The sequence below is a fragment of the Emys orbicularis genome, chromosome 10, assembly GCF_028017835.1.
Source record: "Emys orbicularis isolate rEmyOrb1 chromosome 10, rEmyOrb1.hap1, whole genome shotgun sequence".
NCBI classification, from domain to species: Eukaryota; Metazoa; Chordata; order Testudines; family Emydidae; genus Emys; species Emys orbicularis.
In genome coordinates, this window is record NC_088692.1 from 9,010,781 (window position 1) to 9,029,343 (window position 18,563).

General features: G+C 42.9%; 1 protein-coding gene across 1 annotated transcript in view; it reads left to right on the forward strand.

Annotated features, from left to right (window-relative positions):
- The first annotated feature begins 8,769 nt into the window (after positions 1-8,769).
- Positions 8,770-18,563, forward strand: part of RNF216 (ring finger protein 216) — a 92,704-nt gene continuing 82,910 nt past the window's right edge. Inside the window, exons 1-4 of the mRNA XM_065411620.1 lie at positions 8,770-8,890; positions 10,174-10,307; positions 13,873-14,742; positions 18,260-18,336. Of these exons, the coding sequence (XP_065267692.1) occupies positions 8,824-8,890; positions 10,174-10,307; positions 13,873-14,742; positions 18,260-18,336 (1,148 nt within the window). The 5' untranslated portion in view covers positions 8,770-8,823. The remainder of the gene's footprint in view (positions 8,891-10,173; positions 10,308-13,872; positions 14,743-18,259; positions 18,337-18,563) is intronic.

Below are 18,563 nucleotides of genomic sequence, written 5' to 3' on the forward strand. Positions count from 1 at the left end.
ATAGTGATCATAGATATAACTAGTAACAAAAGTGAATGGAGAGAACACCTTGGAGAAATATGGTTAAATGATGGTGGACGTAAAAGAGGCATTGTTTTAGTGCTATCATAGTTTATACCCTTTTTATCACTATCTAATTTTTTTTTAAGAGCAGTAAGCTGTGCTGCAGCTGGAAACAAAGTGGCCTTGCCAATGGAAGTCTTTGTCCACACATTCCTAACTTCTAGAGCCGTGGTTCTCAACCAGGGTATGTGTACCCCTGGGGGTATGCAGAGATCTTCCAGGGGGTACAACTCCTCTAGATATTTGCCTAGTTTTATGACAGGCTACATAAAAAGCACTAGCGAAGTCAGTACAAACTAAAATTTCATACAATGACTTGTTTATACAGCTCTATAAACTATACACTGAAAAATAAGTACAATATTTATATTCCAGTTGATTTATTTTATAATTATATGATAAAAATGAGAAAGCAAGCAATTTTTCAGTACTAGTGGGCGGTGACACTTTTTTGTATTTTTATGTCTGATTTTGTAAGTAAGTAGTTTTTAAGTGAGGTGAAACTTGGGGTTACGCAAGACAAATCAGACTCCTGAAAGGGGTACAGTAGTCTGGAAAGGTTGAGAGCCACTGCCCTAGAGGACAGGACAGTGTTTATTGGACTGGAGCCAGTGTTCTCATAGTGTTCCCCCCACCCAGTGCGTCTGCTGTCCTTTGACCTCTGCGCAAGTGTATTTCCAACAGAAACAATGTTGCAGATATAAATTGTAAACTTTGGCTTTACTCTTTTGAAAGGTGTAATCCAGCAGTTCCAGGTGAGCAGCAGATAGCTGATGTCTATGTAGCAACAGGAATCGGATACAATAGTGCATTGTATTTCCTGTCATGCTTGCTTTTGTCGGACTCTTTGCCTGTGAAGCTATCACTTAACATGGGGAGCTTTCATTAACCTCTACCTAGCTCTGTTCAGCAATCGTGGTCTGGTAGGTGCTGCTCTATGTAATGAAATCTGCAAAGAAATTTCAATCTAAAACATAAAACGTTAAGACAGGCTTGTTTAACACGTCATGTTTTATTTTTTGTTTGTTTGATTAAGGGCTGCTGTTCTGTCTTTTATAGTGTGAATCATGCCTCTTGTGTGTTTAGTCACAATTCATGCATTATTTAAGTAGCTTCTTTTTGTTTTTACAGTTTGAAATTAGCCAAAAATTCAACTAGCTTTACAACAGAAAACAAGTTAGCTGCCTGCAGGGAAAAAGTGGGAACTGACCCTTTTCTGTTGATATAAGGGAGCTGTATTGTTGGGTAGCTTAGGCTCAAATTGTTGTGTGGGGAGCTTGGTGTCTCTTCAAAACACTTAGGATTTCCACATTCCCTATCTTCCCCTGCAGTATTTGCAACCCAAAGACTGCAGCCTTGTGCTAGAGCCAGAACATGAAAAGGTCTAGAAACATCTGTCCAAGCAGCATTAAGCTCCAAACTTCATAAATACAGAAAATTAAATTACACTTTTAAAGACAACTTTTATAAAAAAAAATAACTAAGCAGAGTTCCCCTCTAAATTCTTGTGCCATCTGAACATATCCATCCCAACACAAGCAGGGGGAGGCAGAGAAGAATTGGGGAGGGCACTTTGAGTTCTGTCCCTTGCATGCAGAATTTCTTTGCATTGTAATCATTGGAATTTCCTTTTTTTTTTTTTTTTAAATTCAACTTAAGTCACCACTGCAAATTCATGGTATTTTTCATAAGGATTTTTGACAGTCCTCAGAAGTTCCAGTAATCAATGATCTCCACATATTCAGTACACTAGAGTAGATTCTTCAGCTCTTAGCTGTAATTGGGACAGCAAAAAGCTTTGCAGAGCATGATGTCTTTAGGCATGGACCATGACTGGAAAGTACACCTATAAGTCTAGGAGTAAGTAGAGGGACACTGCCAACTTGAAGTCTAATCGGTATAAAAATTTAAAAGTAGTTTTAGGTACTACACCTGTTTAAGTGCCCTGCCAGTCTTTGTGGTTTTACAATCACACTGTTCTATTAATGTTTTTTGTCTCCCTTATTTCAGTGTGAAAGACCTACAGACAGTAGTGGATGCTGACTATACAGTGAAACTGGCTAGACAGGCATTGCTGTCAAATATGCAGAGTAAACAAATAGAAATGGAGAGAAATAACTCTTTAATCTCATCTTGGTTATGGGAGCTTCAGTGATATTCCATTTTGTTTGTTTGTTTATGGTGTTCCTTTAATATACTGTAAGCTGCTCGCAGAGGCTGCAAAATCACGGTACAAGTTGTGCATCATCCTCTCAAAGGTTTTTAGCCTAAAGGAAGTGTCCTCCCTCTGCTCCGTCCCCCTTGGTTGATATGTGGAAAACCCCATACAAATAGCAAAAACTCTCTCTCCAGGAAAATCGTCTATTCATAGTGCTCTCTGAGGAACATTATTTACTTTAAACTTTAATCTTTAAATCCCAGTTCAATCTTCTCCTGTGTTGGTGGGAGTACAGGGACAGAATAGCTTGGCTGCCATATTTCTGTGTATTTCTTATCTCTTTTTTGGACAGGTTTAATCCTCTTGTTAGTATCCTTTAAATGGACTATATTGTAATTGTGGTGGTGATCATGATTAGTTACAAGGGAAGTATAAACCTACTTATAACCAGACTAAAGTCCTGCAAATGAGGGTGCAGTGTAACTTTTTTTCATGTTTTTTGCTCATTTTCTTACTCTTCATGCAGTGAAAGACCGTGTTCATTCAGTGTAAAACTGTAGGGTTCTTTGATCTTTGTTGCCTATCTAATTGTTGCCAGCCTGGCACTACAAACTCATCAATTTCTTATTCATGACGCTTGGTGGAACTTGTCCGACCATGCTTGTAGGTTCTTGAAATGAACCCTTATTAGGATATTAATGAATGTCTTGTTCTGGGTGAAAGTCTGGTTTTACTTTTTTAGAGTGATTCACCTTTGGCTTTTTGATCACTGCCCTTCATGAAAAGAAAAGTGGTAAGATGGAAAAAGTTGGCACTGCACTGAGCCTGGCCTTTACTCATGAAGTTGTTTTGATGGTACATGGCAGTGAAATTCAGAATGAAAAAAAATGTAATGGATGGCAAAGCTCCTTCATTTTCTGGATGTATGTGCACCTGTCGTTCTACCGTAGGGGAGGGCAGGTTTGCCTCCTTTAAATTTGCTTGAGATATGATCTGTCTGTGTATCTGCTTGCCGTTACTCCTCAGGATGTTAAAAACTTGTCCACTCTAAGTGTTTTTTTATTTTTTCCCCTTGTGAAATAATTGGAAGAGTTTTTTCCCTCTGGGTGAAACTGAGCTGGTTATGGAGAATAAAATCCCGGTTTTTAGTTTTTTGCCTTGAGCAGTAACTTTCTGATATGGACACCAATGTTTTAGTTCCCAGCAAGATGGGTCATGTTGCGGAGGTGGGAACAGGACTAGCTAAGTTGTTGTTGACCGATTTGGATGGGGTTTGGGAGGAGAAGTTCTCTGAAAGCTCTTCTGCACTAAAGCATATTGCCAATACTGTTGCAACCCCTAGCATACCTGTAAAACACCACACGGGTGCTTGCAGTCGCTTGCGCTTCCTCTGAGCGAAACGGATTACTGTGACATGGAGTACTCACTGCAGTGTCACTGGGGGCTCTTTTGCAGTGATCGTGGGGCAGTGACAATGGTGCAGTTAGTCCTCCCTATGCAATCCCAAAATGCTGCTGCCCACCTTTTGGTGGCAGTTTTGACAGCTTGAGCGCTGGCTGTCACCTGACAAGCCACTTGCCTGTTAGCTGCATGCAGGCTCCGAAAGCAGCCAAGGTTGGGTAATTGCAACAATCCACAGGCCCTGCATTGCTAGCAGGGAATACTGTGCAGGGCCTGTTTACACAATGTGCCTCTATCGCTAGTATGGATGCACTACATTGTTGCATCTTGCTTTAATCAGTTGCATCAGTGCAAGCTGAAATGAAGCAACTTGTAATGTAGACAAGACCTTAAACAGGAGAATATTTATACTAAATAGTGACAACTGGCAGCCCAGGGGCTGGTTAATTTTAGGCTGTGTCTACAGAGTGACACAATGCTGTCTTTGTTAAAAAGATAATAGTCATAGTAAGGGCTATTTTCCTCCCCCAGTAGTGCCAACAGTTAGTGTCAGAGTCCTCCTCAGTAGGTTATTAATTATGCCCTGTGTGCAACATTAACTCTTGTATGTCGCAAAGAGAACCATTAACCTTTTTTTTATTTGATATTGGGCTCAATTACTTAAACTGGGGTGCTCTGTCTGGTGCAGTGGGTCTGGGTGTGGTGGACTGTGACATTGAGGAAAAACTGCTCTATTTTCCTAGAGCATTGAATCATACTGCTGGTGCTGTTAAATTTGTATTGAGCAAGATCCTTGCTCTACTGATCTGAAAACACTGCTTTCAACTCTCAATCATGCTTATTTGTCTACAGTCATGGGCTCTGCAGCTGTGTATTTGCACACTGCCCTGTAGCTAAGGCTTGTTCTCCTAGCTGGGAGTTAGCGGAGTCTCTAGTGCTGAGATTCAATATGTGCTTTAGACTTTGTGAAGTTCATTCTTTGTTTTGCCTCTGTATTTCTTATGCAGGTGCTAAAGGTGGCTAGTTGTTTGGATATACTTTAACTGTTTCCTTCCTCTTTCTGTGGCTACTGCCGTTACTGCAATTTGTCTACAGTAGTAAAGTAGAATCCTAGGGACTGACATGTACCACTTTTCAAATGACTGGCAAATAGGGTCTTTGTATAGCAAGTTCTCAACTGTGTTCCTTCTGCCCTCCGTAAGAGTGCATACTTCATGTCTGTAATATAGATCACCTTTCCACCTTCGCAGTTAGCAATCCGCTCTTACATCAAAAAGGAACCCTTTTTACCTAAAGGACTAAACTTTGGGCTCCGAGCTCATATTAAAACATACGTATTTGAAGTTGGGAGTTTGGGGAACTGGGAATGGGAAGGACAGGAGTTGTTAGGTGGTGTGATAACCAAGCTATTGTCTAGTATGTAAAAAAACAAACGTGCAGTGTGCCATCTCCTATTCACTTTGGTGATGGGGTTTTGAGATGTGGGGGGAGCATCTGTTTGTACTGGTGCATGATGGGAGTAAACACATGGCACATGTGACTTTCAAAGCACCTAGAGACTAAAGTGTCTTGGGTGGTTCCTGTGCAGAAGAGCTGTTCTAATTTATACTTTTACAGGAGTTTGTTTAAGTTGACACAGAAGTTAATATATCTAAACATCACAAACTTCTCCTATGACAAGTTTGAACTCTTCAAAGCAAGGTACTCCAGACTTGTGGTTTTTAAAAAAAAAAAAAAAAAAAAAAAAGCACCAGCCCACCACCCCCACCTCCTTGCCCCACCATGTGTGATCACATAACTTAGACTCTAAGGCAGTGGTTCTCAACTAGGGTATATGTACCCCTTGGGGTACACAGAGGTCTTCCAGGGGGTACAGCAACTCATCTAGCTATTTGCCTAGTTTTACAACAGGCTACATAAAAAGCACCAGCGAAGTCAATACAAACTAAAATTTCATACAGACAAGTACTTGTTTATACGGCACTATATGCTGAAATGTAAATACAATATTTATATTCCAATTGATTTATTTTATAAATATATGGCAAAAATGAGGAAGTCAGCAATTTTTCAGTACTAGTGTGCTGTGACACTTTTGTATTTTTATGTCTGATTTTTGTAAGCAAGGAATTAAGTGAGGTGAAACTTGAGGGTACGCAAGACAAATCAGACTCCTGAAAGAGGGACAGTACTCTGGAAAGGTTGAGTGCCACTGCTCTCTGGTCATTTGGTTTGCTTGGCTGCCACCTTGTCTTCGGTGTTTCCTCTCCCTCCTGCAATTGAAATAGCCATGGACTATCACAAAAAACAAGATGGAAATCTGTTTGTCGTGGTGGTGTAGCGTTGTTGGTCCCAGGATATTAGAGAGACCGTGTGGGTGAGGTAATCTTGTATTGAACCAGCTTCTGTTGAGCTACACAGATCTCTTCTTTAGTTGATTCAGTAAAAGATTATTACCTTCCCCATCTTGTTTCTCTAAGATGGAAATCGGTTATTTATGCTGGAATGGTTTCTGGACGTTTTCTTTGAGTTCATAGTCCAGATTCTCTTTTGTATTGGAATAGTCAGATTGGTGCCATCTTGCACATTCTATAATGGCAGATGTGAGAAATGTTATCCAAGCCAAAATCCTCTGTCCTATAAAGGAATCTGATCTCTTGTGGAAAGTAAAGCATGATCTGAGGGCACTTTCCTGGTGTTAAGAACAAAGTCTGTGAAAGACAACTAGTTCCCGGTATTCCTTCACTTGCCTGTTTGGAGTGTTGGTGTGGGTGTGCCATCAACAGGGGAATAATACGTATTTGTATTCTGTGTGGTTGCTGCCAGGGAAACTGTAGTACACGGTACCGTGATACATACCTGAAAGCCCCAACTAGATGAACGAAGTGCCAAGAGCAGTCATGTTAATGGGAATGAGCGGCAAAATGTCTCTTAACCCTCAGGTTCTCTCTCATCTCATCAACATCTGTTGAGAACACACAATGAAATCCCAAATTCCAAACAGTTTAAAGATTCGTAGAAAATCAAGATGGGGAAAAAACTGTTCTACCAGTAGATAAAATTGCTCCCGAGTTCAACTTCTGAATAATTCTCGTTCACTGCTTTGTTCATAGCACAGATACCATCTCTTAGTATTGGGGCCTCTTATTGGCTCTAGAAAAAAACTGATATGGCTTGCTTCATAACGTAAGGATAGTAGTGGTGGTGGGGTTTATCAACTGATAACACAGTGCCATTATTTCAATTGCTACAGTTTTGTTCAGTTACCAGCCTACACAAATAGTGTTTTCTACCAGCAGATGGCAGCAGAAAACCCCACCAGATAGTCTGTCATTCTTTGGTTTACCTCTGAAGACTGAGAGTGGCATTTCTGGTAGTGTAAGTTTAGAGTTTTTCCTTTAGGGATCCTTAAATGAGCTACCCATCTCTCCCACCAGGATCAGGTGGTTTAAAGCCAGTTTGTCACTTTCTCCATAGCATCTCATGCCTCCTTGGTCTCGTCTCCTTTCAGTCACTTTAGCCTAATCCTCAGAACAAAAGAAAACTGGACCATGTCCTGTTGTGAGGAGCATTGAGAATTTTCTGCCAAAGACTGGGTGTGGGTGTGCGCGTGGGAGGGTTGGCCAAGCAGGGCCTGGAGGACCCCAAAGATGCTTAGTCTGTATCAGGGAGGCCTATTAAGATAAGTGTATGAACACTTAGTCCTCTAAGTCGGATTCCTTCTCTGTGAAGCATGTGTGCGCTTCTACTCTGCATCTATAATTAAGGCTAAGGTTTTGTCATGGTTATTTTTAGTAAAAGTCACAGACAGGTCACGGGTTCTGTGAATTTTTGTTTATTGCCCGTGACCTGTCTGTGACTTTTGCTGCTGCGGCTCCATGATTTCCCCTGTCACCATGGTGGCTGGGAGCTGCGGGGTGACCATATTTCCCAAAGAGAAAATGGGACACCCCAGCCACTCTTCCAAAGTGTCCCCCCCCCTTCCCTCCCTCCGCACACCCTCCGTGCAAGGCTGTCTCCCATCCCTGGAACCCTGAGGGGGGGGCCCCCTCAGGAGTCTGCCACCTGTCGCTGGAACCCTGCCAGGGACCCACTGGCTGCCAGCTTGAGTCCCACAGTTCCTGGGGCTGAAACAGAGAATGTCACTGAGGTCTCGAAGTCACTAATTCCGTGGTTTCCATGACATAAACGTAGCCTTCTCTATAATGCACCCATGTGAGCATCTTTGCAAACTCCTAGAACAGATTCAGTGGTGTAACAGTCACTCCCTAGAGCGGCTCTGTGGAAGCTATTTTCTATGGTTTCCCCTGTCCTTTGTTTTGCTGGTGGTGGTGGTTTTTGAAATCCTACTTCTCCTCCTCCATTGTTCTTTTCCAGGTCAGAAGAGTGGCAGCTTCTTACCATCTAGTTTTCTTTCCTGTCACGTCTTTCTATACTGGAATAGGCATCCCACCTGTTGAATGATTTGTGATCTTGGCTGAAAACTAGTAATAAATGAGAGATTTAATTGTTATCTGAGTTTCCTGGCTTCTGTGCCAGAACACTAAAAAAAAAAACAAAAACACAAGTTTAAATGATTCCTTTCTTTGGATGACATTTAAAATTACTAGGCCTTTGGCTTCAAGAATGGCCCTCTCAATCTGGTGGTGGAAACAATAAATCTGAGAAGCAGATTCCATCAGTGAATTAAGGACTGTAGATGAGGCTGTATCAAAATCAGGTGAGGGGTAATGGTGAGGTCTGCCTTTAAAATGGCCCGAGATACTACCTGTCTTAGTTCTGACTAGTACAGTAACTATCCAAACACTGATTCTCTCTAGTGAAGGGCCACCTTTACCTTTTGCTTGACTCCAATAGCTTCCAAAAAAATCACCTATGCACCTCAAGTGGCTTGTTTTCTCTTTGCTTAATATGATCACCATGTCACAGGCTTAGCTCCCTTAAAATGTGTGTGCTTTTCCTGAAGTAATTTTTGCATTTCTAGAACCTGCAATTGAAAAAATTCAACTGAGCACAGTTGCAGTAGGGTTTTGGAACACAATCCTTCCTGAACTGAAATTGTCCATGTGTGGTGTGGGCTCTGAAGAGAGAACAAGATGGGACCATCTATGTGTTCACTCCCATTTCGGTCTTGTTTTCCAGGTCCTGAAGTTGTGATTGCCATGCTCAGGTATTGATGCTCATATGCACAACTGTTTAAAATGGCAGAGGGAGGTGGCAACGAAGAGGTAATTCACTTGAACAGTTTCCGTAGCCACAGTGGGAAAGGTAAGTAACTTCACATGCACTTGCAAAGTCCCTAGATCGAACACTAGTGCTTGCAAGCAGTAAACCTCTGAAAGCTGTGTGAGTAATACGTAAGGTGTTCGCATGCTCTGCTGCACCAAATCGCATACTCATTTGGTTGCCAAGAAATGGCTGAATTTCTCCTTCTCCCATTCCACTTTCTTCAGGCTGTTTGCTAAGCTCCTGGAAATAGCCACTCAGAATAGAGCTACTTTGGCAAATCTTTGAGGGGCTGGTAATGCAGCCCACCTGTTAAGGGTCTCCTGGCATGGAGGCTGGCTTTGCGTTCATGTCCTGATAGGACTATGTAAGTTGGCATTTGTTCCTTCACAAGTGGAGTTTAAAATACCAGTGTCTTTGTGTATTTGGAGATAAAGGGATAAATCTGTTCTCTGTAGGAAAGTGATGGGCTGTCATGGCAGTTTTTTGTTGTATCGGGTTACTGAAGGTTGAACCAAAATCTTGAGTAGCAAATCCATGCTTTGCCTCTGGGATAAGTGCTATCTGTCATGTAGAGAAACCATAAATCTCTGGATGAAAAGTGTGTTCAAGGTTCCAGTAACTATGCTTATTTCTGTGTTCTTATCCCATTCTTGCAAAGAGCCTTGTAAGATAAGGACACCACTTCCTGGCAGAATACACTTTTGGCTGGAGTAGTAGATTTCCTAAAGCCAGTGATCCTACCTCATTCACTCGGATTCCTGCTAGATCATTCTTTGCTTTCATAAGAGAATGAACGGCACTTGGATCCTTTCCCTCCTCCCACACCTGCTCAAATGATCAATCAAATGAACAGCCTTTAAGATGTTGACCGTGCTGGAGCCTCGTGTATGCAGTGCCTCCTATCCCATTCCTTGTGGAAATGAATTTGAAGAAGCTGAGCACTGAGACTAGAGTATCTATTAGCACTTTCAGCAGCCTGTGCTGCTATGCCATTTCCTAAACCAGCTCCTGCTGGAATCTGAGATGAGGATTTGCACAGCACTAAAGAGTAAATGTATTTTTTACATATGCTTCTGCTTGAGGTGTCTTCTGCTGTTGTCTGCATTTGTACAGATTTCCTTACGTTCGTATGCTGACTGGTAAGAAGATGGCCGTACCAATGAAGTGCACTGGCACTAGTGCCTTTGAGATCCTTTCCCCATTATTGCAATGCAAACTCTAGAACTTTTTTTTTTTTTTAAGATTGAAATGGTAGGATCTAAATATTTTATGAGCTGCTGCAAACCTTTAGCAAATAGATCATGTTCTCTGCCTTACTGCAGACTGGATAAACAGGAGAGATGAAGGACTTATCACCATATCGGACTCCTCAGATGAAGAATTGCCTTTGTTGCTAGACACGCCAGTTCAGCAGCGGCAGGAGGAAGATGACGACGATGTAGTCATCCTGCTGGAGGTGATTTTCATACGTTGTACAAGTTACCATGTTATTCTTTGCCTCTCTAAATAATCTATTGTGCAGGTGAATAACATGCTTCTTCAGAGCTCACAGTGACCACTGTGGTAGCTTATTCAGCAGGAGCACCTGAGCTTAGTGTTAGCTGATGGCTGCATTGGCAACTCTTCGGGATCACAACTCCTCCATCTTATTTGGGTAAAGTGAGGTTAACAAAGCTATGCGGCTTAAGACAGTGGTGTAGCCAACAAAGATTACAGTTCCCAACATATAATGATTTTCTCTTAATCCAAGAAGATGGAGCACTGTATACTGGGATGTGTAGTCTCCTAGGGCTGCTCCATATTTAAAATGAGTGGTCATGAACTTTGCTTGATTTATGGGCATGTGTCGGCCACTTCTGCAGACAAGGGCACAAAATTCTTGCCCACTGCTTCCAGTAAACTTCTGGATTTGCATTTAGGGAAGTGGGGATATATTTGAGTATTTAACCATCCAATCCCTTAGGCATATGGCATGTCTCAGTGATCAGATCTGAGCATTAATAGCCAGAATGTCCTGACCACTGACACATAAGGGAACCTGTGGTAAACTGACTCTGTGTTTCCAGCCTTCTTAGGAGCAAAGCAGTGTAGGGTAAGTGTGCAATGACTGTTTGGCTTTAATCTTCAACATGAAAAGGATCAAGCAATGCCATACGGTCTTAAATTTAACCATTTCCATGTAGTATACCAGTGCCCTGGTTTGATGCCTACATATTATACTTTGGGTGCATATGTTCCTGGCACAATGTTGAATGCATTGCATTCTTGACTTCAGTTTTGTATGCAGTAAGCTTTTGCCAAGGTATGCAATTGTGGGGCTGTTGACTGCTGCTTTCCTCTAACACCTTTCCTTTCCTCTCCACATACACTGCTCTAGGTCTTGGGCCGGCACCTCTTTCTTGGGGTGGAAAGGAGCATTTTTCTCACTCTGACTGGGTTTGGGATGCAGTCCCCAGTGTGTTAACCATGATCGCTTTAGCAGGTCTGATCTAGACTCAGACTCTGCAATTCTAGTTCCTCTGGGGCAACGACAGTGGTAATTAGTGATCAAGGTATATTATTTATTTAGAACAAAAACATTTCAGAGAAACATCTTAAAAACAGTAAATTAGCCTAAATATAATGCTTGCTTACCACTCCCTGGATCTGGGAAGGCCCAATTCCATAGATTCCTCCATGGAGCCTGTCTCTCTTTCACCAGCCAGTCTCCCTAGACAGCTCCTGACAAGTGCCCTTACCTTCTCAGGAATCCACTTTTAAACTGTTTGAATCCCTTTGAGCTGGTAGGTCCCAGCACTACGAATCAAGGTTTACAGTTGGAGACAAGATACAATATCTCTGAAGTTAACAGTTGGGCCCCATTGTCTTTCTCGTATGTGCCTAGGTGTTCTGATTGGGGAAGGCATTGTTTTGCTTTCCTTATTTGTTCTTCCCCACAGCTCCAATATAAGTTAGAGGAGTGCATTCACATGGGAAAGCCTTAAAACCCAGAACACACAATCTTCCTTTGCTGACCTGGTCTCACACAGTGTTAATACAATTATTATAGTTTATTGCTTACCAGGTCCACTTCTGCCACACCACCTTCCGAACATTTTCTCTCTAGTTTCTTGTAGGTGGGTATCTTTTCCTGGGGGCGGGGGGTCAATACAGAAATATCTCTGAGGTTGCTCTCAGTACTGTTGCTGGGGAAAGGTGAAGTCCAAGAGCATTGTCACCCTGAATTCTCCTGACTAAGCAATCTAAGGGTTTAGTACGGTTTAGGAACACAGGGTGCCAGGTGTACTACAAAAAGGATCCATGCTTTCTCCATGTCAGAAGGGACAAATGAGTTGTAAGTGGATCTCTTGAGATGGTTGGATATTTAGTAGGTTATGGTATGTTCATTGTTTTTCTCTAAATAAAACAGAAGCATAATACTTGAAGAAAATGTAAACATTCGCGTTTTACAGTTAACCAAAGAAGCTTTGTGGCTAAACTTTTAACCTTGTTGTACTCTTAACTTGGATCCTGAAATCTGGATTTTAAGTGAATAAAATGACTTAAATAACTTAACCTCAAATCCTTAACAGAATATGTATAGCTCTCTCTCCGTATCACTCCTCCTACTCTTCTGTTTCTCTTTCCTCCGACTCTTGTCAATTTACTCTGCCCAGGGTGCAAAATTAACCACTTCCTGTCTCCTCCCACTTGCATCTGAATATATTCTTCCACATGGCCCCTAACACATGCATCCGCCTCCCTGGCTCTCGGTGCCACACAAACCCTGTTCTTCAAATTTCTTAAAAGTCTCTTCTGTGAAGGGCTTATGAACTATACTTTTCCACTGAATGTAATGTTAGTGTAGGAGAGAGTGTAACCATTGAGTGGGCATTAACACCACCACCACATTACCCTGTTGCTGTAACTCTTGTCTGTCCACCACCTTTCCTCGTAATGTCTTGTATCCTAAATATGCACAAGTTCCCTAGGATATGAAGCTTGTCTCATACCTCTAAAATGCAAGACACACTTATGGCACATAGTGCCATTACCTGATTTTTAGAGTTCTATCCCTGCAAGACTTAATGAGTCCTCAGAGGCAGACATCCGCTCCCTCACTGTTTTTGACAGTTAATGTTGCAAGAAAACACGCGACTTGAACCAGACTGCTAGAGCCTGGGTTCTAATGGGTTACAAAACCTTTTGCTTTATCTAAAACTACTAGTGTTCTAAATATGCTTTTTGATGATCTGGTGCATAATACATTCTCAGATTTTAGTTACATTTTTCTAAAGCTGCAGAAATACAAACACACGATATTCAGGCAAAGTGTATTCTACCTTGTAACATTATTTCTCACCTGCACATATCGGCATACAGAACAAGTTCAAAAGCTGCAACTTACATAGATTGTTCTTACAAAGCATATTTCACCTTCAAGCTATTTAAAAAAATCCTCTAAGTTGTCCAATTTTTTCCCCATTAAAGCAACTACAGGTGTCTAGCAAAACAGATTTCTTAACAGAGTGACCATTCCATTCAAGTGTTTGAAAAAAGTAGGAATGGCTCTTCAACCTCGATTCGTGGGTTGCAAACCTCAGTCTGCTCAAAGCAGAAAAAATGGCTGGGACTAGCACATGACGTTCTGGTTCCTGCTGCCTGTTAAGTGAATTGGTGAACTGAGGTGTGGTTATCAAACTGGTCAGAGTTCCCACTTCTTATTTTAAAGGGTGAGCAGTGCAGTGTGATAAGAGTCCATTCAAACCATGTGTACTTAATTTGCCCGGACATCTTTTACTATTAGTTTTGGTCAGAGTTAAAGTACAGTTGAACTGTGTTGCGAGAAGACCGTGAAATATAAGGTAGGGCAAGTTGCCTGTAATGAGTATTAGAGCCCTTATCATACTGCTTGCTAAACATCTTACTTCCCCTGCCTCAGGCCAGAATTTTAGTTGAATGCACAGGTCATCTAGACAGACCACTCCATGGTGTGTGCAAAAATGGAGAGCTCCCACTATTCAGTTTTCTTTTCTTTCTAGACCCCAAAACAGCAGATTCCGCGTCCCAATGTCATCAGATCTGCTGCTCAGTGGCAAGGTGTGAACCAGCTGGGAGAAGTATCTAAGGGTGACATGGCATTGAAGAGCTTACATCTGCAAGAGGGGATTCGGCCTTTTGTGGTGTGCCAGAGAGCCCATTGTAACCACATGGGGGAGAATGGTGCGGGGCCAAGCAGAGACAAGAATGGAAACCATGCCTCACAGCTGCCTGGAGCCTCTGAACACTGTAGGCACAGGGTTGAAAGAGGGGGTGATTCAGAGCCTGGGCCAAGTGTGGTTCAAGCAATAAAGACAAGTCCACGACCCACTGGTGAAAGGGAAATAATCAACCTGGAGGAAGCTGGCTTCCTACCTATATGGGAGGAAAATCTGGAAGTACAGGACCAGGAGGATGAAGACTTGGATCAAGAGCTCTTACAAAACCTCAGAGGAGCAATTGCTGCTGCAGCAGCAGCAAGCAGACAGGCCACCAGAGACAACAGTCGGTTGGATCATCCTTATTTCCAGCCTGTAGACAATGAGCCACATACTGTAGCAAGCTGTTGTGCTCCGCAGCAAGGGCAGCCTGAAGCAGAACTGGGATCTTTGCTAAGGGCATACCGGGAGGAGAACCCTGGGCCAGCCTTTCCCAGACCTGAACCACAACAGGATGGGATTCCAGGCCCTGCTTCTCCTCAACCAGCTCATCCACCAGAGGAAATGAGAGGCCAGTGGGCAGCAATAGACAATGAACAGCCAGGCCCAGCCTTCCCTGCACAGGGATCACATGATCCTGGCTCTGGTAACGTTCCAGAGCAAGGAGCCGCTGGGCAGGACGAAGACCTCACTGCCCTGCTCATCAAAGAAACAGTAAGTAATCTGTGTGCTGTGTTAGCTGAGGAAGTCACCTCATTCACTTGCCCACACTGTGCATTTATAGCCTTTAAAAATGATTGGGTTTTTTGGACAGAATATGTCCTGATACAGCCCTTCACGAGTTCAAAGCACAGCTCTCATTGATTTCAGTTGCAACTGTGAGTGCCTGTTACCTTGTCAAATCAGACCCTAGGGTCTCAAGTTGGACACCCAGAAAATGGAGAACACACAATTGGTGACCACTTGTGAAAAGTTAGGCAAAAGTCATTTAAACTGAGTATATTTCACAGGAACTCTGTGGCAGAGGCAGGGATCGAATTCAGTTCTCCAGGGTAGCATTCAGCTGTCCTTACCACGAGACCCTCCTGCAATCTCCTGCCTTGTTCACTACACTTTCTGACTTCAGCAACAAATGAATCGGGGGTCCTATAGATATGTCTCCTTTACTACACAGCCCTGATTCATCTCCAGAGCAGTTTCATTCTGTGCACTGAATGAAGCAGAGGTCCTGTGGAAATAATAGTATGTGATCCTATAATTATAGACTGCATTATAATGCATAATAACAAAGGGGCTGATTTAAGGTTGCCCGGGCAACCTTAATTCTAGCATTTCCTAACTTCTGAGTGCTTGAGTTTGCATCCTGAATGCTGTTCTTTTTAATATAGATTTGTTGAGTGTAACTTCCTAAATTTTTAAAAAAGCCACTTGAAAAACAAATTCCATCATGTGGCATCATATTGACATTCACATGGGTCATCAGCAGGATTGGCACCTTTAGATCCATATTACTTGAGCCAACAGAATAAATGATAGCAGTAGAAGGTTGTCATCCTCTATGTGGACCAGCTCTAGAGGTGGATGAGACTCTTTGCCAGTAGCTTTCACAGATGTCTGACAGCAGAGGAATGGTGGGACTTGGGAATCTTGGGTTCTGTTCCCAGTTCTGAAGGAGAGTGTTCTCTAGTGGGCACAGATTCTCCTACCCATTTCCCCCCAAGTTTGACTCCCTTCCTTCTGCCCTATCCTCTTTGCCCTGTCCCAGTCCTGCCTTCTTGTCCCAATCTCCTTGCCCAGCCAATCCTAGTCTTATCTCTCCAGACTTCCCATCTCACTCCCAGTCTCCTTGCACAGCTGTTTCCAGATTTCCCTCCCCATTCCCTGCCACATCCAGCTCCTGTCTCCTCTGCATTCAAATTAAGTAACTTTCTCCTTCATCCTGCCTAGGCTAAGCTGGAGGGGTGAGGGTGTCATTCAGAACACAGGAGATGCAGGCTCCCTGTGCTCATTTCTGGTGCCTCACCCTGGCACAGCCTGCAGCCCCCCAGATCTGCAATTGTAGGGGAAGTCCTGCCCACATGCAAACTGGAGCATGCCCAGTGCAGACAGACTCGTTGGCAACTTTACCTGTGAAGCTCTAGCAAGTCCCTAATGAGCATGTGCAAACTGACTCCTCCTCCTAATTCTCCCAACCCCCCAAAAAACTTACAATTTGGCCAAATTTGGATGGATTTTCATGGGGGTTGAAAAAGGCACAAAGGTCACCCCCCTGCCAGATTTCAGGTTCCTGCTCTAAAGCATGGAGGCTCTAGGGCAGTGGTTCTCAAAGCCGGTCTGCTGCTTGTTCAGGGAAAGCCCCTAGCGGGCCGGGCCGGTTTGTTTACCTGCCGCGTCCGCGGGTTCGGCAGATCGCGGCTCCCACTGGCCGCGGTTCGCCGCTCCAGGCCAATGGGGGCTGCGGGAAGCGGCGCAGGCCGAGGGATGTGCTGGCCGACCTTCCTGCAAACAAAATGTCTCCAGAAATCTTTTAACATGGTCAAAACGTATTTTTCCCTAGCCTCGTTCTTGGAGACGTTGAACCTTCTGGCTGAAATTTTCCAAAACAGTCAGCCAGAGGCAGATGCCTGACATGTAGATTTCATCTCAAACAGTTTTACAAAGTTTCATAAGCAACTGAAAACAGTGTCGTACAATGGGAAGTGTCAGGTAACTTTAGGAAAAGGTGGGGCTGGTAGGACTGCCTATAATAACATAAAATCATGACACTAACTTGATACTGGAAAACCATCCTTTGCTTGTAGCTTTATATTCCTTCCCCCACCCTTTTTCTGTGTTGTCTTCTACGATTGTAAGCCCTTCAAGGCAGTTATGGTCTTCTACTCCATGTGTGCAATGCCTAGTGGAATGGAGCGGTCATCTAAACTCTGCAACAATAACAGATTGTGCTACAATCTGGAGTTAGAAATACTCCTTATCCCCTGGCATATTTTAATCTCTCCTCGTATGGAAGCTGTTCTGTAACCCTAATCACTTTTGTTGCCCTTCTCTGTACCATTTCCAATTCTAATGTATCTTTTTTGAGACGAGGTGAACATAAGAACAGCCATACTGGGTCGGACCGAAGGTCCATCTAGCCCCATATCCTGTTTTCTGACAGTGGCCAATGCCAGGTGCCCTAGAGGGAATGAACAGAACAGGTAATCATCAAGCAATCCATCCCCTGTTGCCCATTCCCAGCTTCCGGCAAACCAGAACTGCATGCAGTACTCAGGGTCTGAGTGTACCATGGATTTATATAGTGGCATTATGATAAGGCAGAAAATATCTATCCCTTTCCTAATAGTTTCTAAAATTCTGTTAGCTTTTTTTGACTGCTGCTTCACATTGAGTTTCAGAGAACTATTCACTATGACTTCAAAATCTATCCTGAGTGATAACAGCTAATTTAAACCTCATCATTTTGTATGTATAGTTGGGATTATGTTTTCCCACGTGCATTACTTTACATTTATCAGCATTGAATTTCTTCTTCCATTTTGTTGCCCAGTCACACAGTTTTGTGAGATCCCTTTGTGCTTCTTCACGGTTCGCTTTGGGCTTAACTTTGGACATAACAAAGTTGACTCTTGTTCTTGAACTACTACGTTTTTTGAGAGTCTTGCAAGTCAAAATGCTGTACATGATCAGGTTTACACTCCCTGTCCCTCCAGGGATAGGGTGGTGCCTTTTGTAAGAAGAATACTGGAAAAGCTTGTACAAAAACTATAAGAAAAGTTCGGTCTTCTCAGTTCTGGTTTATCTTATCACTGACAGACACCTGGGTGCTTGGAGTGGACTCCTTTTACTGATTGTGTTTGAGTGTTGCGAGTCGTAGCAGAAAAGATTAAACTACTTAGGACAGGAAACTATTGAACAATAGCTACACTTGCTTCATAGAGCCTTCCTTCAGTACCACCCCCCCCCCCCCCCCCCCAGTGTGTCCAAGGGTAGCTGGCCTAACCTCTTGTGCAAAGGGGTGGGTGGGTGTGATGAGTAGATACTGAATGGGGGAACCTGGCTGCCACTCTCCAGGCTGGTTAAGCTTAAATTTCTCGTAGACGATGCTCTGACACCTGAAGGAGGGGACATGCTAGCTAAGCTATATCTATTTTGTTCCTACTAATATTGGTGCTAGGTTTTTTCTATGACTTTAATTTCCAATATAACAAACCTTTTGCTTTTCCCACCATAGGAAGCAAGATTCCCAGATGTGAGGAAAGAGTATGTTGAGGAATTAATTCACATCAAGAACTGCTATGACCTAAATGTGTAAGTACAGAGCTGAGAGTCCGAGCTTCTCACATTGCAGTAAATTGGTTAATGGGACTATTTACTCATGAAATAACAAATAAGTTGGCTACAGTCACAGATTCATAGTCCTGACCCTAATCATATTGCTTCAAAATGTGCCGGGGAGGAAGTCTGCATTGACATGAGTGTCTAGAAGCACAGATCCTTCCTGAATCGTAATAGAATCCTTCTTGAAAACAAAGTGT